Here is a 24,396-nt window from a genome sequence, read left to right on the forward strand (position 1 = left end):
ATACCCTTCACCTGCTTTATGAAAATAGAGACAGATGCATAGTTAAAAAGTAAATACTAATGAGTTACTGTACATGTACAGAACTTACCTTTTATTTTGTTGGCATTCATCGAGACAACCTTGAGAGTGACTGGTCTCGTTTCCACTTTCATTTCTTTAAAGTCTTTCTCCACTTGTCTCACCTGCCCCTCTCTCTGTTGCTGTCCTGATTGCCCGTCTACATTCTTGTCCTAGTAAATAAAACAGGGACAGTAAACTGTAATTGTAACAGTGTGTCAAGATATTGTTGTGTAGTGAAACACATTGTTCCGCTATAATGTTTTTAGACGATAAGTAAAACTCTTTGTCAGGGCAACAAACACATTTAGACTTATCTTAGCGGGAAAGCACATTTAATAACATAAATGTAAAGAGCTATGGCTCACTGGGACACTTTACTCAGACAAGAGTCACCTATGCTTTTTCTGATGTTTTAAGTAAAATGTCAGCTGTAAACAAAAAACTACATCCGGCCAATTGTTTATAAAGTTATTAAGTGATAAACAAAAAGTGAGATTTGAGGTTTTTTCCTAACGAGAACTGAGGCAACATTTCAAACTCTTCTAAAAAGTATAAGTTGCCATAAAGCTGGTTTCAACTTCAAAACAAATGGATAAAAGCATTTAATAAAAGTTAGTCTAGTCTCCTATGCATAAGTCAACCCTTGTCGGGATGTATAGCTAAACTTATTTGGTCTGAAGTGAGCCTCTGTCATTCAACACTGCCCGTAAAGTGACACTAAAGTAGGCCTTAACCGCTTCGTCAAACAGCCTCTGGGGCGTTATCAATGTAATAAACAGTAACAGCTGTTTTGGTTGGTGCAAAGCATGCTGGACCACAGTTTAACGCCCAAAATGGCGGCACGATTGAAAAGTTTTGCCTGTTTTATCCGAGTTTGTCTTCTTTACAGACTATTTGTTTAGTTGTGTTAGCGGCACTGAAGCATACCGTTTTCACAGTGGTGGCACGTCGGCATTTTTTTCTAATGATTGTCCAATAAGGGAAAAAAAGTAGGATGGCGTTTTGCTATCCGCTCAAATTCCGGCATCACTTTACCAATGCTAGGCTAAGCTACTCTAGGCTAACATAGCTAACTACTTTCAAATGAGTGGTGGTATAAAGCTTCGGTAGCTCGCGTTAGTTATGTCTTGTCTCATCTGGATCTCCACGCGGAATATGAGGAAGAGGGTATTTCCATAGAGATGGAGGATGATGTGAAAAAAGTGAAAAAGGTAAGTCGAGCAATTGACACAAGCTAACGTTACTTTTCACTGCAAGTTGACAAGCTAGCAGGCTAACTTTCCAGCAAGTCAGACCCGGTTAGCTTAGCGGTTAGCTGGCTGAGCTATGACAAATAACACGTAAATATCAGCGACCAGGGAGGCTAAACAGTCACGTTAACACACTGACAGATTTACCTTTTCATTAGACGGGAAACCTGTGTAAGGGACACTAAAAAAAGGTAACGCTAAGTTAAGTAAAGCGCAACAGATTGGACCCATAATAAGTTACGATCCAACATTACGTTACTGACTCGGCTCAGTGTGTTCAGTTGTGGTGTGTTAAACGTAAAGTACTCTCAAGGAAAGCGTCAGCCATCGTTGTATTAGTTTGTCTTAATGGTTTATCTGCGGCAAGATTTCAACGTCAGCTATCAAAGTGTATCAGTGTCAGTCATGCTAAAGGGAATCAGCACTCCTTGGCTGGTTGTAAATCCCATGCACACACACACACACACACACACACACACACACACACACACACACACACACACACACACACTCTGTCTAACGATCCCGTTTGATAACAAGACAGATCTGTATTTACTTCCCCATCTAATTCCACCTCCTCTTCGATGTGTGAAGGGAAATTTGGACGGAAATGAAGTGATATCCTACTGTTAAGAGGGTTTGTTGTGGCAAGGAAATGTTTTTGTCACCAATGTTAACCAACCCAAACTCTGCTCATAGTTTGATCAGGCGTACATTTAAAACTTCCAATCCATAATACCTTATTACTAATGATCAGTGGTCTGCTTGTGGCCACAAAATAGGAGTTGAAGTAAATGCATTTAATCACTTGCCTAGCAGCATTGTAGCTTTCTTGAACGGTGGAAAAAAACATTTCTATTTTTAGCCTTTTAACGTCAGCAATTGGTGTTTTTAGCTTTATGAAACCGGCTATAGGTTTAGCACCTACTGTTCATCTTTACTTTCAGGCATCAGTGTCACCAATGCATAATGTTCTGGTACCACTTGGTGGTGATAATGAGCAGCATTTGATGTGTTTTTGATAACGTATTATACAGGATATTATATTATTACACAGGTTCACGTGAAAGCTCAGGCCTCTTCATATAATATGATAGTTACAATCACTGTGCTAACTGATTTTTGTATGAACTTATGTTCAGTCTTAACATATGTAAGTCTGCAGAAGTTATTAAGGAATCTGACAGCTGTATACAAACTCCAAGTTTTCCTGCGTTTTTCTTAAGTGTAAGAAAATCTGAAAGTCCACCTTCCCTTGTTGTCAGCCTGGCCATCACACAGCACAAAGAAGACACGCATCATCCTCACTTATGTATCTTTTGTAAACAGACTTTCACCAAAAAAGGCACTTGTTCATCTCGAGGGAATTTGCTCTGGTCTCCTCCCATTTCACAAGGATAAGCCATAAAATGTTAATGCACTTGTCTTCACGAGCTATGCACTGTTAAATAATGCACTGGTCGTAGGTCGTGTTCTATGGAGTCTGAAGTCTGTGATCAAATGTCAGGAACCAAAATATGGTTACAGTGAAGGAGTCAAATACACCTTCCTGACCCTTTTCTGCATTCATCGCTAGTGTGGGTGCGTTAAGAGGTTATCCGCCTTGGCTTGAAAACAGCATTTCAGATGTGACATCTGTGGTTAGCATTATAGAATAGACACGGTCTTGTATTTCTGTGGTTTAGTGGCGATGCGTATGTAGACCTTCAGCTGCAGAGCCGAGTCCTGGTCGATTTGACGCCAGGCAGCAATCGTCCCATCACAATAAGATGTGAAGATCTGGAGCATAAGTGATTATCACTCACCACACGCCCTCTTCTGCATGTCATCAACAGCTGTGGAGCAGTTTTCAAAACAACACGAGATGTCACGGTTTTTGTAAGCGTTTTTAATATTCAAAGCACGAACGCGCGTGTCATCACAGGAAGTTGTGGCGAGTCCCTTTCCTGTTCTTGTGCTCCGAGTGCAAGAGACATAGAAACTTCCCTTCCTCTGTGAGGGGAGTCACACCCCTCACTGCGTTTGTGTGTCTGTCACAAGTGGGCAGCTGTCACTGTGTGTGTGAGTGAGCAGAGGCAACAGGTGACTAGCCAGAGCGTAGCAGCATCAGTGGCCACACAGGCGACTCCTCTAGCGACAGGGTTCATGGAGAACGAGGTAGGCTTTCTTTGAGCTAGAAACATCGACACAATCGATCAAGGCGTTTAGTTAAGAACACTTAACTGAGCTAGTGTTGACATTTTACCGGTTGATACAAGCGGTAAAGGATTCTAGATTTTATGAGGTTTTAATGTGTATTCAGAGACATTTTTAAGAAAAGACATGAAAGATTTTTCTCCCTTGACAATCTCTCTTGATTCGAATGTTACGATGTGATTATACGTCATGTTGTACACTGACTTCCTCTGCAAGTCCCATCCAGTATTGCAAAATGCTGTTTCGATGTGCACATGCTATTGTTGACATTTGAGCAACATATTGGGTGACATGGAGGGCTGTACGTCTGCTGTGTCTTACTCCTGCAGGGTCAGCAGAAATTACAAAGCAACTACATCATATGTTTTCAATGGATATGAGTAGTCCTGTAAATATGTGCAATATACTATTGCATAGAAACGGATAGCGCCAAAGGTTTCTAATTTAGAGGGTTTGAAATGTTATATACGCACAATTTTCTGATGTCTCTCAACTCCGCTGTCTTTGTCTTTATTCGCCAGCCTGGTATCGTGTCTCCGTTCAAGCGAGTCTTCTTGAAAGGAGAGAAGGGGCGAGACAAGAAGGCCCAGGAGAAGGCCACTGAGCGCAGGGCACTCCACACCTTCTCACTCTCTCAGCCTGACCACCGCATTGACCCTGACATCCTGCTTAATGACTATATTGAGAAGGAAGTCAAAGTGAGTGTGACTAGCAGAGATATACAAAGTCCCAACCCATATATAAAACAACTCTAAAGTAAAACATTTTGTTCTGTCTTGTCCAGTACTTGGGACAGCTGACATCAGTTCCAGGATACTTGAACCCATCGAGTCGCACTGAAGTGTTGCAGCTCATTGACAATGCAAGGGTAAGTTTCTGATTTGACATGGTCCCTCAGTAGGATGTGCTCTTTTTCTTAGTTTTTCACATAACTGACGTCATTAATTATATTCAATTAAATTCCTTGTGTGTGTGTGTGTGTGTGTGTGTGTGTGTGTGTGTGTGTGTGTGTTCAAGTTCTCTTTCATGTCAAGAGAATTCATTTGATAAAAGCTTTAATACGTATGCTTATTCGTGGTAAACTGAAGTAATAAAGTTGACAGATATTCAAGTTTCTATCATATCATTAGCATCACTCACAATGCACGCCTCTGTGTTTCTCAGAAGTCCCATCAGTTGGCAGGCCAGTTGACATCAGAGCAGGATGCAGTGGTGAGCTTGTCGGCGTACAACATAAAGCTTGTGTGGCGCGATGGAGAAGACATCATCCTGAGAGTGCCCATCCACGATATTGCTGCCGTCTCCTACATAAGGGACGACTCTCTGCACCTTGTGGTGATCAAAACGGGTAAAAAAAAAAACATTCAAAGTGTAAAATGTGTGAATGTGTTGAGTTGGTAACAATTTTAATAATTTAATTTGACTGTGTGCCATTTTTCAGCCCAGGAGTCGGGAGGTTCTCCTTGTCCCAGCTCGTGTCCTGACCTCAACAAGTCTCAGACCCTGAGCTCCTTATCGGAGAGTGGAGCTGTGCTCGTGGAAGTCTGCTGTTTGCTTGTGCTGGCTGTTGATAACAAGGTAACAAGAGTTTCTTTCTGAAGTTCGGTTAGGTTTCACAGGTGGAACAATGCCTTTTGAGCCAATCAACTTACTGAGATATCCTTAATGAATACATATTTTTTCTCCGAGCCACCTGCAGTGCTGTTTCTTAAAGGTTCACTATGGAGCGTTTCTTTCAGGGAAGAAGACGGCTGCCAGCTCGTAACAATGAATGTAAACATGACTTTTGTTTGTTGTCTCTTAGGCAGCAGCGGAGGAGCTGTGTCTTCTGCTCAGCCAGGTCTTTCAGATCGTTTACACAGAATCAACCATCGACTTCTTGGACAGAGCCATTTTTGATGGAGCAACTACACCTACCAGACACCTTTCTCTTTACAGTGGTAAAGCAAATACAGACTGGCTGTCTAGAGGAAAAACAAACTTAATGAAGCATTGTTTTTATTTTCCAAACAAACTTATATATTCTTTACTTTGTGGAGTTTTACCCTCTTCTCAAGCTAATGATTTCTCAGAACTTAGGTCAGATATGAACCCTTAAATAGTCATTTTTTTTCTTCAGATGATTCTTCAAGCAAAGTGGATGTTAAGGAGGCCTTTGAAGAAGAAGCAGGCGCATTGTAAGTCCTCAGTTGAAGAGCCATACCTCGATGATTCTATATTGGGCACAGTGATCCAGAAAGATTTTGACACACTTCTGAAAGTGTTTTACTTTAGCTCGTCACTTACAAAGGATGCATTCTTCTCTCAGTCCTTTTCAGGCCTCTATGGAGGCAGAAGGAAACTCTCCGTCAGCATCGACCCCAGCATCTCCTCAGACGAAGACCGCGAGCGAAGGAGAGCTCAGCACCACTGCTGCCGAGCTGCTGCAGGACTACATGACCACAGTATGATTTCTTTGTCACTTTGAGTATTTTTTTTATTTTTATTTTTCAAGCTGTATTCATTCTCGTTTTGACTTTCACTCTCTTTTTCTTCCCCTTCTAGCTGCGGACAAAACTATCATCGCAGGAGATCCAGCAGTTTGCCACCTTGCTTCATGAATACCGCAACGGTGCCTCCATTCATGAGTTCTGCATTAACCTGCGACAACTCTACGGGGACAGCAGGAAGTTCCTTCTACTTGGTACGCCCACTGTATTTCCGCATAAGTTAAGCAACAATGATCTTGTCTCATATGTGCTTAAAGATGTCATGTCAGACACAGTCCATGACCATATGCATTACAATGTGCCCCCCGCAGGCCTGCGTCCCTTCATACCAGAGAAGGACAACCAGCACTTTGAGAACTTCCTCGAGACCATCGGCGTGAAGGACGGCCGCGGCATCATCACAGACAGCTTTGGTCGTTACCGGCGCACCGCCAGCTCCGCCTCCGATTCCACCACCAACGGCAACGGAGCGGCGGGAGGAAGCGCCGCCTCGGACGAGGGCCAGGAGGCCTCTGAGGGCGATGAGTGGGACCGCATGATCACTGACATCAGCAATGACATCGAAGCGCTCGGCTGCAGTATGGACCAGGAGGGAGTGACGCCCTGACACGATGAATTAAGGGAGCGGAGAACTCTTAATCGCAACCGCTCCTCCAATGAACAGTAGGCATGAGCTGAGCAGATCAGATGAAGGGGGTCCTTAGCACTGACCTAAGATTTTGGTTAATTGTATTTTCCTCTAATTATCAAGAGGACAGTTTCCCTACGCACTCAAGGAAAACCTCAACCTATTACCACAAAAACATGAAGTCAACAAATGCACTTATGCAGACCCTGTTAGGTGATAAGCAGTCAGTTGGCTAATTTTGCAACTTGGAGGGATTCATAGCCTCTGATATCTTTCTTTTTTTTTTTATTTCTTTGATTTTTGTTCTCATTTATTGGCAGTATCTGCCACGGCTGTCAGCAATGTAGCAAATATCTCTTTTGAATACCCTCAGAGGCTCTGGAGGATCCACCAGAGTCCATGTTTTAGAAGGTTCAGACTGAGGCTGTACTTGTTTGTGCTATCGTTATACTATAGGTCACTCGGCTTCATTCACCAGGAGAACTTTGCTTATTTTCATTTATTTCACATTCTGTTTTGTCGCTGAGTGTAACATTTAGCTATATTTTGTTTTTCCAATAAGATTTGTGTACCACTTTGTTTTACACTATCCTTTGTTTACTCATATATATATATATATATATATATATATATATATATATATATATATATATATATATATATATATTATTTTTTTTTTTATTTTTTTTTTTTGCTTTACTCAAACTGACCAAGGAAATGCTGTAAAAACAAAAATTCTCATTCAGTTATAGCGATTGAATGGGGACTGTATTTGACAAAGCCATTTAGGCTGATGTAAATCTGTTTTTGTTCTCATGCAGGTCATCTTATGTCTTGTGACGTTACATTTATCTGTCATTGTGCCTTTACACTGCAGTAATGCTGCCAACTGTCTGTCACTCACAGACGGGTAATTATGAACTGTAACTACAGTTGTTGAGCAAATCATGGTTATTAAATAACAGCTACTTTACAATGTCTGTTTTTGTCGTTGATTATTATCCTTCACACCCGTCTGCTGCGTTGTGAGCAGTTTTAAATGAGACTAGCCGCCTCGTCTGATTTGACTTTCGTACAGCAAAACTGTCACTTCACAAGGGGTGAAAGTTTAATCTGGTTATTATCCTCTCTGGTTGATCATTTGCTTGGATGCACTTAAGCTGCTGTGGAACTTCAGTCTGAGTTACATCAAAGCAATCATGCCAGATGTTGCCCCTCAATGTTAGGAATTAGTTTCGTAAGTCTTGAGTGACGAGAAATTGGCAGGACAGTTTGAGTTGAGCACATTCCAGACTTCCACAGATCTACTTTTAGGAGTTTCTTCAGCAATTTTTAAAAGTACACGACTTGAATGAGACTGGAGCAGAGGTACTGAATAGGAGCGCACGCAAAGACAGGAACACTACACCTGGGGTTCAAATGGCCGCTTTGGCTTGAGACACCGTCTGTCTCGAAGAAAAGGATGAGATAATCACGAAGCCGATGATCTCACCGAGAAAAGATGGATTCTTTCTCGTGACACAAGCGCACTGTTTGTGGTTAATTCACGGCAGCGTTGCGTCATTGTTGTGGAGCAGAGGGAGAGTAAATGATTGTTTTTGACACGGTCTCGGTGTAATTGGACCGTGTCTGCTTTCTCACAGTGCTTGGTGAACTCCTAATTGGCCTCCTGTAAATTCTCCTCTTAATCCAGTTTTTAGAACAGGATGACTCCTCTCGGTGCCTCGTTTGCAACATGTAATTATTAAATGGATCAGTCGATCTAATTAAGGCATTAAAAGATCCCATGCTGCTTTATAAAGACGTCGCCAATTATCTTTACGACTTCAGCCCCTGTAGTGCCTCCCATCACGTTGCATGATCGTGAGTCATGAAGAAGAATCAGAGAGGCGTTGATGTACTTGTTTCACCGAGAAGATCATTATTGTCACGAATGAAAACTTGAGATTTTAGCCACAATGGCAAGACGATAAAATGATGAAGTCTGACTACACTGGATGGGCAACATTAAATGGTTGTTTATGACACACAAAGTCAACAACTAGCTGTAAATATCTGCCCCAAATTGGCCCAAAATTTTAATCAAATTCAAATAATGATGAAATATATACAAAAAAGGCAACCCTTGATTCGCATTCAAGGCCCACTAGTCAAATCTCACACAGAGTATGAAACCTATTCCAAAATGAAAAGGAAAGCAAGCAAGGCGCTTTCCCCAAATTAATATCCAACCTATAAAGCTATGGTTTACCCGCTATTTTTAGCTTATGGACATATTTAATACGTGTCCAGGAGCTGGTCCAAGTGTTCCTCTGACCTTATAAATCTGTCCTCCAACAGCCAACACAGTCGGAATCAGTGTCTCGACACTGCGGGGTTTAATTGTGTGGTCAAACTTAAGCCTCTGCAAAATGTCTTTTTTCTCCAACAAAAACAGTCTGATTCAGCTCTTATTTCCACATTATTAAAAATTATTGCCATTGCAGTGATCACAAACTTTGCTTTGCAAAGTGTTGCCAATGAGGGAAAAAAATATTTTGTCATCACATCATCCAGGTCAGCGTCCCAAAAAGAGCCCAAATGGGGAATAACCCATCAAATACTTCCCCTTTTTGTCTATTTATTGCGTTCTTCTCTGGGCCTGTGGTGTTCTGGCCTCAAATGTCTCGTCCTTACAGCAAGTCTTAGCTGTAATCGAATGCACCGAGACACTCCTACACAAAGGCTCGGCGTGAAGACGCTTCTCGCCAGTCTCACCCTGCGGTTCACCTTCCTTGGTGAGACTGCTGCCAGTCAATCATGGTCGTGTCTGCAGCTCAGTCGTCTCTCTGGTGTTACATCTGTTATATTCCTGGAACAGGATGACGGCTATTCCCAGTTGTGAACATCAGAAAAGGAGCTCCTGGCAGACAAAAGGTATCAATAGACTGAGTCCTTCATTCAGATACATTGTTTTTTGCCCAAATCATCCTAAACCAAACTTTTGCATCACAACGGTGGCCTCTGATACAGTTTGTGGTATTCATGCTTCAGCAGCAGAGATGGCGTCTGATTTTTACGCCCGTCAATTCATTTTGTCATGCAAATGAGATGGTTTAGGCATGAAATTATGAAAACGGCAGACTCCAGGGACAGCTGTTGGGCATAACTGGAATCTAAACGAGCACAAGGCACTATTTGTTTTGAATTTTCTCTGGAACAAACCGTTTCTTGAATTAAAAAAATTGTTGCACAATGTTTATTTCATTTTAATTCGGTAGCTTTAAAAAAAAAGTCTTCTGATAAAACATAAAAATAGAAGTTACCCCAGCAGGCTGTTAGAAAAAGTATGTGATAGCCCCATTTGGTAGCCTTTTGGTCAAAAGGAGTTGTGGCTTTCAGCAGTGAAGCCCACATAAAGCTGGAGCTCATGCATGTCACATGGGAAAAACGCATGACCCCCATACCCCCCCCCCCCCCCCCCCAACCTGTGGGAGCCCCGGTCATCCCCAAATGTTTACACAAGGGCTAATGCAGCGTGCATAGATGACGGCTATTTGCAGAACAAAAGAATTAGGAACAATGACAGAGAGTGAGAAAAATGAGAGGCTCGTGACGAAATGGTGTGCGATACCCAATTTGTTCCATTTTCCAAAGCTCACCACCTCATCTTTTTAATTGCACATGACTCATCTCCTGGCTCTTCCCATGGTTCAGTGAGCCCTTTAATACACAGTGTTCTAATGAAGGACTCCCTTCATGTGACAAGTCTTACCACAAGGAAACATAGGTGAGAGTTTGTTCTGCCAATCAAAGGTTGAAAAAGTAAAGCATACAACGTCTTCAATAGATATTTTTTTTATTTCCAGTACATTTGTGTAATCATACTAGCACTAACAATGGCCCATTTAAGGTATTATATTTTACCAAACCAGTTATAAAGTATGTTCCCGTCTATTATGGGCTCAGTAATCTGTGAAATCTATTATGGGCTCAGTAATCAAGTGATCTTGTTGACTAGTATGTCAACAAGATCAAGTTGACATACTAGTTGTTTTCTTGCCAGGTGGCAGTCTGAGCTGTGTAGACACAGTATTATCCTTGTAATTTCAGTGGTTGTTATAAGAGGCGATCAACTTTATCGGTACCACTGTTGTGGTAAACAAATTGGATGCCGAGGCAGTGTGTTTAAAGCTGTGGTTTTGTTCAGATTGTATTAAATCTGGTCCACAAGGAGGGGCATCTCAAACCCTGAAACTCTTTTCTTGTTGCATTGGGACGACGCTTCACTCAACTTTCATATGCTCACATTTCAAATGCAACCCCCCCACAAAGAAAATTAGTAAGGAGAGGTTGTCTCCAATGTTAGATCCCATCGTAACTGCCACCATAACAGAAAGCTCATAACAAGATCCACATTGTCGTGTCATTTGGTACGACCAGAGGTCGAGATCATTTCATGTTTAGCCATGAACTAAACCATGTTTTTATTTCAGACAAACAATGCCATCTCAAATAGTCACTTCCTGGCTGGAACTCAACAATTAGGGCATATAAATTGCAGAGCTCCGGCCAAGAGCTAAATACATCTTTTACTTTTAAGAAGCAGACTTCAGCAAATTACTGGATACCATTGTGAGGTCACCAACTAGTCCATTATGACAATAGCTACAAAGAATAACTAATTTTCATCCTATTCTACAACAAAAAAAAAAAGTTTGCTAAATTGATACAGCTACTCCCTAACTCAAATATGCACTGGGTATCATATAGTGTTCAATTTGTATCTATATTAAGGCTTCTTTTGAAAAGCACAAAACATTTAGATTAAGGTGCAGGACGTGGAAAGAAAAATATTCTTTCCACACTGAAAACATCATACAGAGAGATTACCACAGAAACCACGAAAGCCCCAGCAAACAACCAAAGTATATGGAAATATACTGTATAACTGATAAGGGTTAAAAAAGTGGACAGGAAGAAGCTTGAGATTGCTTCACTGTAGCTTAAAAACGGCAAGTATTCTGTTTCAAGTCATGATGGCCTAAAGGTCTAAAATCTGCTGTGGTTTTCAGACAGAGGTTTCTGTATATAGCTGCCAAAGCCATGTATAGTCTAGGAAAACACACAGTATATATGTACCTACTGCACTCGTTCTAAATAATACACATTACCTAAATCTCTCTCTTTGATTATAGGGACTGTAAAAACAGACGTTACTTCTAGGTTCATCCTCACAACATTGTGGTCAAGAGGATTTCACCACAATCTCATGAATGGCCAGGACTGCCATGTTGCACTGGAGCAAGGATAGTATTAGACAGGCTGCCTTGTTTGTTTGGGGGAGGATTTTCTGCTTGAATGACATAACTGCCACTAGCAGAGCGAGAAACGTCGGGAGTTAATGTTCATCTTGGTGACGCCGATGAGTCTCAGCGGGGCCGAGAGGCCGAGGCCCGGCGTGACCGGGCATTCACACAGCAGGTCGGACAGCTCGTCCCGCTCCTCGAGGCCAAAGGTGGCGTCGTTGAGCATCCGCCGATGCAGGTGGCACGTCTGCTCGATCTTCAGCTTGTTGATGTCGTTGCGGAGCCGCATGAGCTGCCTCGCCAGCTGCTGGTCCTGCAAGCGCATGTCAGTCTGACGGAGAGAGAGAGAAAGACAGCTCAAACTAATTGCTGATTAAATCATGACTTAATCCACTAGAATTTGTATTTTTATATTAGAAAGTTTTAGTCAAGTTAAAATACCAAAACATTACATTAAAGACATCTGACAACTTGACGGAAAAACTCCAAACACGAGGTGTGTGGCTTTACAGGAGGGTGGTAATTAGCCTTCGGACAGAGCCAGGCTAGCTGTTACCCTTTGCTTCCAGCCTTAATGCTAAGCTAAGCTAATCGTGTCCTCGCTGTAGCTGAATATTGACTGCACAGACTTGAGAATGGGATTGATCTTCTCCTTTAACCCTCCGCAAGAATGTGAATAAGCGTACTGCCCAAAACTATTCTATGATTCCAACAACAACGAGTCACTGGAGGGCCATGCGTTCAGTCCTTATTGTGTAACAAAGTCTAAAAAGAAAACTCACAGTGGGACATACACAAACAAGTTTCTCTTTATAAGCTCTCTCAATTGTATCGCCATCGTGTCCTCCTGTCTTTGTGCAAACATCTCTGCAGAGATCATAATCGTCTCTCTCTCTTGTCCACTGTGTTTGTGGAAAACATTTGTGGCCACATACTGTGCAAGTAGGATTCTGCCTCTGACTGTGCCTCTTCGCGTGCTCGGTCCAAGCCTATGAACCGCGGGTGAATGTGCAGCGTAATTGAGCAGAGTAAAAATGATTACACTTGCAGAAACTGAGAGTAACAAATGTCAGATGCTATTGCCTGAGTCCCAATCAATCTCACTCACTAATGTGAATGGGATTCTTCTGCCCACTAATTGGACACTGTGCCCGTTGTTGGATTCTAATTAGCTAAGTAGCTGGAAGTTATTTCCTATACTGGCCTTTAATTGCAAAATTATAACGCTCTTCAAATTAAAAATGTGAAAGAAAGTGTGTATTTGAATCTCAAGTACTAAGTTAAGTGCCTAAACAAGATCTTTGAAACAGGGCAATAAACTAGCTGCAAATACTAAACCAAATATATATATTTTTAGAGATGCCAAATTTATAGCAAACTGTTCCATATTCCAAAGAAAGATGATACATTTGTACATTGCAAATAATTTAAGTAATGTCTCACCAGTTCTCTCCTCAGCCAACTGAGAGCTTCATCAATGTTCTCAAATCCTTTCAGAACACCTGATGGCAACTTGCACTGAATCACATCAGACTTCACTACAGTCTCTGTGGGGCTGACTACATTCCCCTCAGGCTCCACTTGGATCGGGAATTTTCCACTTCTTGATTCTCCGAAGCTTTCCGCCTCAAGCCGGGCTTTCCACTCCAGGTAGGAAGGCCTCCTGGTTTCCAGTCTTAGTTTCTCTGTCAACGCCTTCAAGTTCATGAGGTGGTCGTCTGTAGGCAAATCCACGTCTCCCCCACATTCTGCTCCCGCCGGGACTATATTCTTGTCCACGATAATCTGAGGAGCTGAGGGAGTATCCATCATTAAACTGATAAATAAAAAAAGCTGTGTCAAAATAAAAATAGATAAAGATATCTGCTCTTCATTGGTGGCCTCAGGAAAGTCAATCTTTAAAAGTTCCTTGTTTCTCCTTTGGGGCTATGAAGGCCGAGCATCTTTAGATCTGCAGAGGAGAGAAGAAGCACGCTGTGAAACATTTGCTGACTCCACCACTAACCACATCCAACCGACAAAGAGACAAAACTAACGTGACATTTGACATGCAAGACTGCACCACAACTGTGGCAAGACAGGCTCCGTTATATGACCGGCTAGACTATATCTCAGACAGATTGATGAGCGTTCTACCTTCTGAAAAGCGAGCATTTGGCTTCTGATATCATCAAATAATTCTCAGCACACTGCGAGAACATACATCCAGGATTTTCGTTTGACAGGAACAAATTGTTTCCCTAGCAACGACACAGGCGCTGGATATGAATCAGCAATTTAACACCTCCTATCCTCTGGGCTTATAGCCTTAAACAACCTGTGACAGACAACTGGCAGTACGACACAACGGCTGACAGTCCTGCTCTTTTCCAGCAACCCTTTTATTGACAGCTATAAACTTATGCAACAAATACATCTTTCAAAAACTACAGATCCTGAACATTATGGGCATATTTAAGTACTCTTCATGAGACATGGGTAGGGTCAGTTGGTGTACAAGTAAGGCTTTATTTAGGCACAGCAGTGCTTTTCGCTGAATGCTAACATCAGCATGCGAACGATGACAATGCTAAACATGGTCACCATCTTAGTTTAGTTTGTTAGCATGCTAACATTTGCTATTTAGCACTGAAAACAAAGTACAACTGAGGCTGATGGGAAACATCAATAGTTCTGCAGGTATTTGTCCATAGACCAAAGTTGTAATTTTAAGATATGTGACCAGAAATCTAAATTTCACACTTTTTATCAAAAATGATTTAGATATTTGACAGCAATCCATCCAATAGTTAACATATTTTAGTCTGGACCAAAGTGGTGGACCGACCTCAGACTAACACCGCCATCCATAAAGGCACGCAGCCACCGTCGCAAACAAATTATATAACATAATATTTTTACAAGGAACCTGGATTTCTATCATGCTATACATCCACACACAATTAAATCTAGCTACACCACATCCAAATATCTCAGTATGTTTTTATCTGACCAGTTTAGAAACACTGGAGTGATTCTGGAGGCCCACAGGAAAGACTAACTCAGGAAATTAAGCCACAAATGAAATCTTAAATGTGGCCTATAGCAAACACACACTCATAACAGTGGCAGCAAAAGCAGACTTTCTGCCCAGTGTCCTCCTTTCTACAAAGTCTCCAAGCACTCAATAAGTGGTTAGTGCTCAGTTATTCCATAATGGGCACAGCAGACCAGCAGTGAAGTCATTGCCCCTGTATCTAATGATAGGCTTATAAAATAGACCTCTGACTGTGAAGAGTAGCTGCTATAATGTTTGAAGGCCCGGGAATGGATTTTCTTCTTCTCCAGAGTAATCTGTGTGGTCTCTGGAGACCACAATGTTACAGGAGACCAATAGAGGAGGAGGAAAATAAACCCATGCCACATGCATTTTTAAGAGTTTGTTAGGACCCTGTATGTACAGTAAGGAATTGATTAAAATTGTGAGAAAAAAAAAAACTGCAGAGCCAAGAGGTTTAGAAAGAGGGGGGAAAGTGTGTGTAAGCATATTAGCTTATGTATTGAGCTGTGATCACAATTATAAAGACATAAAGGGTTTAGCAAAAAAAAAAAAAAAAAAACAGCCTCTTGTTGGATGCTTGATTATTTATTAAGAGGCACTTTTGGGGAACACAGCCACTTTTGAATAGTCCAGCTGAAAAATATTTGTCTTAAGGAAGCCAAAATATACATCCTGAATATCAAACTGAGTCTTGGGCGTATACAAACAAGGACAAATCTTGGTGGAAAAAAACATTTTTCGCCATTAACCAAATTTCTCAACTGGCAACCAAATCACCCAGCATTACCCATACATTCCTTTGGTTTAGAGACGGCTGAATATGATGGCTCAGCAACATGCAATTGCAGCGTTTCCACACCAATAAAATGTATTTTGTGGTGTTGTTATGAGATGCCAAAACCTGGTCAGGCTGAAGAACTTCAGGAGTCTGGCTCTCTTATCTTATCGGGCACATGTCTGCTTAACAAACGGCAGAGTAACTAATCAGGCTTTAATGTGCATTTCCATATAAAAGGTGTTAACTTTCAAACTGTGCTGGTATACAGTACATGAGAATGTGGGCATATGATCAACAGGGTTACGGCAGGTGACTCAAAGTCAATTTAAATAAAAAACGTATGGATACTGATATCCTATGTTATGGATACTGTACAGTAAATGTCTTTGTTACCATCAAACACGATTCCTTCTGCCATTAATGCAATCACAATAACCCAAAGTTAAACTGCTCTCATTACTATAATGCAACCTGAAATTTCGCATGTCTGCATAGCTATGAATGCCATTTTGTTCTTCTCCTTAATCATTTTTTTTATGGACGAAAAAACATCAACATTGCTACAGTATGTAAAAAAACTGCTTTCTCTAGAGTTCTGATTTTAACATTCACGTGAATATGTTATTCCTACCCTAACCCATCAAGGAGTGATGTCGGAATATAAAGTTCTGGTCAACTTTACACATTTTTCTCATTTTGTTCATGCAAGTCAGTGTTTTTTTCCCCAGTAAAAGGCAACATGTAGCAACATGTCATTGTTTTCAGTATATAGCCTTGCATCATTTCTGTAAACAAATTATACAATAATACCAAGTAATTTACTCGTCCGCATTATTTTTTACGTGAACACTCGTTTTAACCTCGTTTTGCTTTTCTGACACCGTGCTGCAGGGTGAGACACCACCGGCATCCTCTGAAAATACTGTAATTCTAACTGCGTGTGGCTCGTTTACCTTGTAAGAATCCCCCTGCTGCGGTCCAACTTGCAGTTTAAGCAGCGACATCAGCGAAGACCATCTCGAGCCCCCCCCCCCCCCCCCCCCCTCTCTCTCTCTCTCTCTCTCTCGATCATAACCTAGCAGCTACACGGTCCACTTGTTTTTGAGCAGAGAGCTCCCGGATGGAGGGGCGGGAGGGTTGCGTCAGGTTCTAGTTGCTCGGAGACGTCCCAGGAATCCCTATCAGACTTCCCGCCGCATGAACACTGCAAGTGCGCCACAGTTCTGATGACAGGACAACAGCTTCACTCTTACTTTCATTTATTTTAATTCAATGAAATACGACAACAAATACAGTTTTTGTAACAATGCAATAAGTACAAAATGTGAAAAAGTCGATACATAAATACAGACCGATTAACATCAAAGTTGTCATCTGTTACACGTAAGTTACTAAAACACATTTTTGCTAGAATAAATACAAAGAGCTGTTCAAAAACGTGTCAAAATGTACATGTGTGATATTATTCCTTTCTATTAAGTATCAATGTTACAGCTTATACCAATACAGTATGTGCACCACATTAAGAGTCGTAAGTTGTAATCTACGTCTATAAGAACTTAAATAAATAAAGAGCATTTCCTCTTTCCACATCAGTATAGCGTGTCTCTTCTACTTCAGCAACAGGTGATTTGTATTAGTGCTGAGCGGGACAGGGGGACAAGGGCCCCGAACTAGAAATATATCTATATTTACTGTTTTACAATATCTCCAAGTCAAGTAACTCAAATACTCAAATTCTCTCTTAAAACACAATATTTAATTGATTGATTTAATATGACACAACTACACTGTCATTGAGCTTGTATTAATTATCAACCATTTGATTATAAGAAATTAAAAATGTTCTATCGGGTCAATGACATCTTCCTTTTAATGGGAGCTTTTATCAGTATTAATATAAAATTGGTAGAATTGTAAAAAATAGCATTTCATATAATTATATCATATAGTCAGACATTGAGGAAGCAGTCTAAACGTGATTGTCATATTGCTTACTGGTAAACTCTTATGGCATGGTCTCTAACATAACTCAATGACTGCACAAACACTCAAATTTGTCCAAATATAGATACACAGGAATTGTAGAATCCCACACCAAAAAAAACCCCACAACAATAACAGCAACCCAGAACTATTACTATAGAATATGGCAAAGAGCTAAAATGTGAAACGCAAAGAAAGGTGATTTGCTGCCTAAGTCTGTGTCATTGTGTTTTGGTTTGTGTTTGTTTCTAGAACAATTATTGTAGCTGCAGGGGTTCTGTATGCTGTAAACCAGTAAAAGCCATCGTCTCCACAGTGATCACAAGTGCAACTAGCATTAAAATAGAACAAAGGGACACAAATCCCATATTAGCAATTTCAGCAACATTGTGACAGCTATCTGTCCCACACGTGTGTCTACACACATGTACCTGAATGCTTGAAGAGCACTTCAAATTACACATTTTCTACATGAAACATTATAAACAAGTTAAATGACTTATCACTTATATGGTATTTTAAAAATGTAATTTACTTCTATGCTTGGTTCTGTTGATAGTATTGAGGTTTGTATTGGGAAATCAATGGTGGTCAGACTTTAATCTCTTTTATTTTATAAAGTAAGTTCCTCTATGTCATCATCGAATGAGGCGATGGCACGAATTGTAGGCCTGCTATCTGTGACGTGTAGGGTGTTCAGGGAGGTTGCTGGAGGAGTGGAAGACCCCGAGTTGAAGCTGAGCAGTCCTTCCCGTCTTGCTCGCACTCCATTGGTAGTCGGAGGACTGTTGAGCACCTCCATTTTATCGGAGGTGCTCCCACTGTCACCCGCAGGTGTTGCCAGGGCACCAAATAGCTGCTGCATGAGGCTGGACTTCCTCTCCTTCCCCGCTCCTCTTTCCGTCTCCTTCTCTGTCTCCACCCCTCTGAGACTAAAGACACCTATTGCTTCTAATGCAGAGTCCCTGTCCTCTTTGGGCGGCGGTGGAGGGAAGCCGGAGGAGCCGCGAGAGGCTGAATGTCCGAAAGAAGGCGCGTAGCTTCCGAATGCCAAGTCGTCCCCGGAGATTTGGGTCCGCGGCGCTCTCTTCCCTGTCCCTGTTGTGGCGGCTCCACCATGCGTGCCTGATCTTCTCCTTCCGCCTTCCCCGCGCATACTGGCCGACTCCTCTGATTCTGTGAAGTTAAAAATGGAAGAGGTGTGGTTCCTCTGCTGAGGAAGACGAGGAGAAGAATGGTTACTGGGAGCCTTATTGAACTCAGAAGGACTAGACTCAGCAAACATGGTGTCCTGGCCTCCGTGTTCCTGGCGGTCTATTTCACGCATCTTAGCCAGCAGCTGTTCTTTTTTGCGACGTGCTTCTTCTGCTGCTTGCTGATTGGCCAGAGTCCCCTGGTTCCACCTCTCCACCTCTTCCTGGACATGGCCGCGCTTCCTGTTGTCCTCTTCCTCCTGGTTCAACAGGGAACTTCCTGTCGTCCTCCTACTGTCGTCTTGCTCTTTTTTTTTCTCCCAGCCTGTGGGCATGAAACAAATCCATTAGCGCATTGCTGCTTTCTTGTACTTGTTGTACACACACTGTTTAATGATCTTACCATCTCCTGGTGTCTTTGCCTTCTCATCGAGCACATTGAGCTCCTGGTGGAGTTGCCGCTTCTCCTCTTTCTCCTGCCCTTTCTTTACCATCTCCTTCTGCTTGTCCCCTTCTCTTTCTCTGTCTCTCATCTTCTGCTGTTCCAACTTTTGATGTCTGTCTTCCGTCTCTGCCTGTCTGTCCACTCTGTCAAACTCCTGCTGATGTAAATTGATAGGGAGAGGCATAAGAGGGGAATGACGGACAAAGGACAGCGACAGGGGAAGAAGAGCGGACGTTGGGGGGGGGGGGGGGGGGGGGTGAAGTGGCTTGACTCTACCTTGAGAGATATGTATTCATCAGGTGCCTGTTCACTGCACTCATTGGCATCAATGATGGCGGGGGGAGGTGTAGGGAAATCCAGACTAGACGCTCTGTCTTTGGTCTGAACGGCCTTGGTGCTGCTCCTGCTGGGGACTATGTGTGTGGGAAAAAAGTACAGTATATAATAGATTTAATTTTTTGCTATCCCAATTTCAAACCATATTTATTTGATACAGAGCACTAGATTCCTAGCATCCATGTTCAACACCTTTTTCGAGATTTTGTTTCCTTAAACCAACAGTCAGGCCTTACCTTTCCGCTTTGCGCCACTGTCAACATCTTTTCTCAGTGCAGGCTTCATCATGCGATTGGCATAAATGTTCTTAGCATCTAGTTCTCTCTCCTTCTCCTGATAAGAAAAGGACACGACAAAATTAACATTTCGTACAATGCTGCTTTTCATACACAATGGTAAAGACAGATAGTTTGTCTGAGTTGGTATTCTGAGGTGTATTTTTGTTATTCACGGACCTTGAGTTTATTGTTCAGTCGTTCCAGCTCCTCCTGCAGAGTCCTGATCTCTTCCTGGGCACTGATTGTCTTCTTCCTCTCTGCAGCCAGCTGCCTCTGGTAACTGCTGTTGCTCAGCTCCATGCTACGCTCCAGCTCCTTCAAACACACACAGATAAAGAAATACTCTTTCCAGCTACCGCATGACAAAAGGGAACAAAATTATCTAGGGATAAAAAGTCCAAAGATACAGATTTTGCTGTAAATGATTTATGTTTTATTTATTATATGCAGGTGATTGTTTATCTAGCTATAGCATAAATAAATGTACCTTAATCTTGTGTTCTGCCTCTTGGCCCCGTGTCTTCTCTTCATCTAGCCTGCGGCTCAGTTCGTCTCTGGCTCCTAGATCTCGCTGGTCGACCAGCTTCTTCAGCCGCGCGATCGTCACCTGACTCCTTTGCAGCTGCTCCTCGCTGTCCTTCATCCGGCGCTCGGCTGCCCGTTCCCGCTCCTGAGCGCGCCTGAGCCGCTCGCGCAGCACGTGGGTCTCGTTGGTGTGGCGCGACAGTAGCTGCGATATCTCGCTTTCTGTATCGTCATAGCGCTGCAGGGCTTTCTCTTGACGCACCTGAAGCTGCAGCACGCAAAAGAAAATATTCAATTTTTTAGGATGTTCAAGATAATGGTGAAGAACTTTAAGGTAAAAGAGTATGTGATTAGTTTTTCCTGTAAAGTAGTGTGTTAATGTCTTTCGATCAATATTGGCCACTAAAATGTGATGTTTGATTAAGATTGTCTACCTTTCTTAGGCCTCATACATCTAACCCAAACTTAAAAGGGTGGATGTACCTGTCTGAGAACTCGATTTTCCTTCTGCAGCTCTTCAGTGCGCTGTTGCAGCTCAGCAAGGGAGTTACGCAATTCATTGATCTTTAGCAGGCGGGCTGAAAGCATCCTCTTGGTCACCAGGTCCAGGTCTTTCGGGGGCGTGGACTCCTTGCTTCGTGAACGCACTCCCCCGCGATGCTGCTGAGTCAGGGGCTGGCCACCTGGACGCTGTGGGCGCGACACACCCCGGCGCCCCACACCACCTGCACGGTAGAGAAACACACAACATGTAGAAATGATGTAAAGGTAATGACAATAAATACCTTTACAGGCCAATATTTAAACACATCGACAAGTGCACTAGTAATGGTGAATATAAAACGGTAGCGGCTTAAGACCAACTATGTGTGTGTTGTCCTGCAGAATACCACCATGTAAAAAAGTCTGCTTCACACAGCCACCACCTGGACAGTAAATACAATGTCCTTGCTTTATATACCTGTCTTGTAGAAGGGGCTGTTGGAAATCCTCTTTGCCCGCACCCCTCTTTGAGGGGTAAAGGATGGAGTCCGGGACTGGGAGAACGGTGAGATCGAGCGGCCTGAAGGAGACTCGTTGTCATAGTCCTCCGAGTAAAAGGACCCGGTACTTCTCCGTCCCTCTCCATCTGATATCTGGTCCCGATCTGGATCCGAAGGCCAGGTTCTGGTTTTCGATCTGCTCTCAACACCGACGTCTTTTTCACCCTCTCCCCGGATCTTGTCCCGGAAGATCTTTTTGTGCTTTTGGAAGGACGATGCTCGGGAATCTTTCTTTGTGCTCCGGAGTGACTGGCGACTTTGATCAACATCCCGGTTGTCTTCATACGGATCAGTTACGTTTTCAGATTCCATGATGTCACTTTGAGGAAGAAACGCTGTGTTGAATACAAAGACAAAAAGTGGGAAAGAAATGTATCAAAGTTACGTTAAAGGTCCCCGGGTAAAGTGATCTCAACATTTGTATTGTGCTACCAGATGAAAATTCTCGGGATCAACTGGTTTCTCTAAGGTTTCCCGTACTGTGTGTCTTGGTCACTAAGCGACAACACACATGAGGTGGAAATTTCCACGAGGCTGAATGATGTATGATATCACTACTCAACGCCAGTGCTGCTACATACAAATTAGTGGCCTGCCCCCATCTTCCCTGGTGACTTATTAAACAGACAGTGTATTATTTCTGCCTGCAATAAGATGCATGCACACACACCTGGTCAAAGAACAGAAGAAGAAGAGAAAAAAAAGTGTTCAGATGTTGTCATCTGATATTTTAATTATGTAGTAGTGTTGCATGTTATATTCATGTTGTACACATACAGTATACATATGATGTATTGTTGTACAGTTTGCCATATACATATACTGTATCAAATGTATAATTGTTCTGACAGTATTTTGTGAGAAACTGTATTTGTATTTATTTTATTGGAATACACCTGGGTGTACAGTAGTATACACATCAGAGTATCTTTACACTCACCACATAGGTTACATTATCCCCATCACCTCTGTTGGCATCATCGTCCACATCTTCTGCTTTATTGTGTGTCTTACTCTCTCTTGATAACGCAATAAACGAGAAAACGTATGCAGTCAAGTCACAAGCTCTCCACTGAAAAGAAATGTACAATCCGAATGATCAAATACTTACTATAGCGATACTACTAGCTTCCCCCTCTCCGTGACTCTGACAGATTGGATTAAAGTAGACCGTCTGCTGTTGACAGTCGCATTGTCGTGAAGACTTAAAAGCTACAATGTTGCGAACTAGTAAGTTATGTGAGGCCAACCACACACCTCAGTGGGCTCTATATTCACATGCAACATTATCAAATAGACATGAATAAAAGAGACGAGTAGGTGAGGTTTCAAACAGCTTTTCAGCGCACTGGCATTAGTTAAAGTGGACGGACTTGTTGACGATAGCTTATTATGCTAGCATAGCAACAAAACAAACTAGCTTCCCTCAACAGGTGGGATGTGTTTTAATGTTACTGCTCGGCGTCTGCTGGCACCAACTTGTCCGTTGTGCGCATTTATCATTTTAAATCGTCCTGCCTTTCTCTGATTTACGTTTAAAGTCTGTCGCAATTAACTCGGTAGGCTAATGTTAACGACTCAACTAGCTGCTAGCACGCTAACGCTAGCATGAAGTTAAGCTAACTTAGCTATACCGTTAGATAAAAGAAGGCATAGACCTTCGTCTTTTCTGAAACAGCCATGAATATCCGTTTAAAAATGAGCCGCCCTGTTATTCTTCACAGTAACACAGGAAGGCGTAATCCTGACTGTCAGAAGCGGTCAGGTACGATTATTTTATGGTTCACGATAAGCCTGGTGGTTTGCTCCAGTCCTACCGCTGACGCCGTACCATGGCAACCACAGCACTTCGTGTAGTACACCTTTAATACCAGGGGGGCGCTGTAGTGCACGCTGTGATATAATATATAAAACTCATGTATTAACAGGTAATTGCATTGAATGGGTCAACATCATGAGTAAAGTAGCGATGTTTTATTTAATACAAACAGAACAATACGTAATTTGCATTGCACAAGTCAGTATCTTGAATACATTTAAATGAACATGGACAACACAAACACTTTTATTATGAATATCATAAACCTCCATCCTGCCGGGTCCGGGATTTGAACCAACGCTCCTGTGGTATATTTGTCTTCCCCCTCATGCACAAATGCACAAAAAATATATATATTTTTCTTCTCTAAAAATATAAATACGGTACACATGATACATCTTACAATATGGGAGTTCAAGTAGTAGGTGATGAAGGATTGTGAGCCCTCTATTGACTTTTTCCATCCTTTATTGAATTTATCTCTTCCTTTTCACAGACTATCTACACCTATTCCTATCTATTATTATTTTGATCTTTGGGAGGGGGGGGGGGGGGGGGGGTTGACATTATTTTGAGAATTGTTAACGATGTCAGATGAATTACTCATTACTGAATCCATCTAGGAAGTCCAGAACAATTTCTAGCACTGTAACTGTCAACCCTTCTCACTGACGGTGCCATTTTATTTAAATTAATTTTTTGTCTCTGACCATTTTCATGTCTGACAAAGTCCTGGCTCATTCTCACATCACAGAGACTGTTTTCATATTTTAATTTGCTTTAATTTTCAAGTTATTGGCTTTAATATGGCTGAGGCTGCCCTTTGTAATTGTGGGTAATTACCAATACCGAATTGAATCCCTCACTAACTGGGTTGAGCGCGTGTCTTTTGCTGTCTCATTCCTGCACACACTATTTCTAGACACTTTTATTATATGTCCTTTCTTTACATAGAATACTGTATTTCACGTCTGTGTAGAACATATTTAGTGTTGCTGATCTGACAGAAACCGCAGTGAAAAAGCACAGAAAAGCAAACAGT

The 24,396-nt window shown here is 42.0% G+C and overlaps 3 protein-coding genes across 6 annotated transcripts; 1 reads left to right on the plus strand and 2 right to left on the minus strand.

The window, feature by feature from the left end:
- The first annotated feature begins 893 nt into the window (after positions 1-893).
- ccm2 (CCM2 scaffold protein) lies at positions 894-7,236 on the plus strand. Of its 2 annotated transcripts, none has more exons than XM_068724533.1 (10): positions 894-1,271; positions 4,028-4,204; positions 4,291-4,374; positions 4,671-4,854; positions 4,948-5,084; positions 5,311-5,446; positions 5,626-5,683; positions 5,815-5,950; positions 6,051-6,189; positions 6,307-7,236. In XM_068724533.1, exons 1-10 carry the CDS (start codon positions 1,242-1,244, stop codon positions 6,600-6,602), a joined length of 1,377 nt encoding a protein of 458 aa, XP_068580634.1. In that variant the 5' UTR covers positions 894-1,241; the 3' UTR covers positions 6,603-7,236. The 2 variants fall into 2 exon arrangements, with proteins under 2 accessions (XP_068580634.1, XP_068580635.1); XM_068724534.1 differs by lacking the exon at positions 894-1,271 and adding an exon at positions 3,382-3,467.
- A 3,236-nt stretch (positions 7,237-10,472) lies between these two features.
- Positions 10,473-16,762, minus strand: fam167ab (family with sequence similarity 167 member Ab). 2 transcript variants are annotated; one of them, XM_068724558.1, is made up of 3 exons: positions 16,683-16,762; positions 13,355-13,862; positions 10,473-12,242 (listed from the first exon to the last, which is right to left on the minus strand). In XM_068724558.1, exons 2-3 carry the CDS (start codon positions 13,721-13,723, stop codon positions 11,979-11,981), a joined length of 633 nt encoding a protein of 210 aa, XP_068580659.1. In that variant the 5' UTR covers positions 13,724-13,862; positions 16,683-16,762; the 3' UTR covers positions 10,473-11,978. The 2 variants fall into 2 exon arrangements, with proteins under 2 accessions (XP_068580659.1, XP_068580660.1); XM_068724559.1 differs by lacking the exon at positions 16,683-16,762 and adding an exon at positions 14,048-14,083.
- A 216-nt stretch (positions 16,763-16,978) lies between these two features.
- On the minus strand, positions 16,979-23,355 carry lca5 (lebercilin LCA5). 2 transcript variants are annotated; one of them, XM_068724699.1, is made up of 10 exons: positions 22,647-23,355; positions 22,476-22,554; positions 21,454-21,870; positions 20,976-21,217; positions 20,455-20,760; positions 20,145-20,282; positions 19,926-20,022; positions 19,630-19,766; positions 19,312-19,507; positions 16,979-19,233 (listed from the first exon to the last, which is right to left on the minus strand). In XM_068724699.1, the coding sequence occupies exons 3-10, from the start codon at positions 21,845-21,847 to the stop codon at positions 18,329-18,331; spliced, it is 2,415 nt and encodes an 804-aa protein (XP_068580800.1). In that variant the 5' UTR covers positions 21,848-21,870; positions 22,476-22,554; positions 22,647-23,355; the 3' UTR covers positions 16,979-18,328. The 2 variants fall into 2 exon arrangements, with proteins under 2 accessions (XP_068580800.1, XP_068580799.1); XM_068724698.1 differs by having other exon boundaries at positions 19,312-19,510.
- Positions 23,356-24,396: the final 1,041 nt, after the last annotated feature.

This window comes from Cebidichthys violaceus, unplaced genomic scaffold (genome assembly GCF_023349555.1).
Source record: "Cebidichthys violaceus isolate CVI_PGR_0920_01 unplaced genomic scaffold, fCebVio1.0.p SCAF_31, whole genome shotgun sequence".
NCBI classification, from domain to species: domain Eukaryota; kingdom Metazoa; phylum Chordata; class Actinopteri; order Perciformes; family Stichaeidae; genus Cebidichthys; species Cebidichthys violaceus.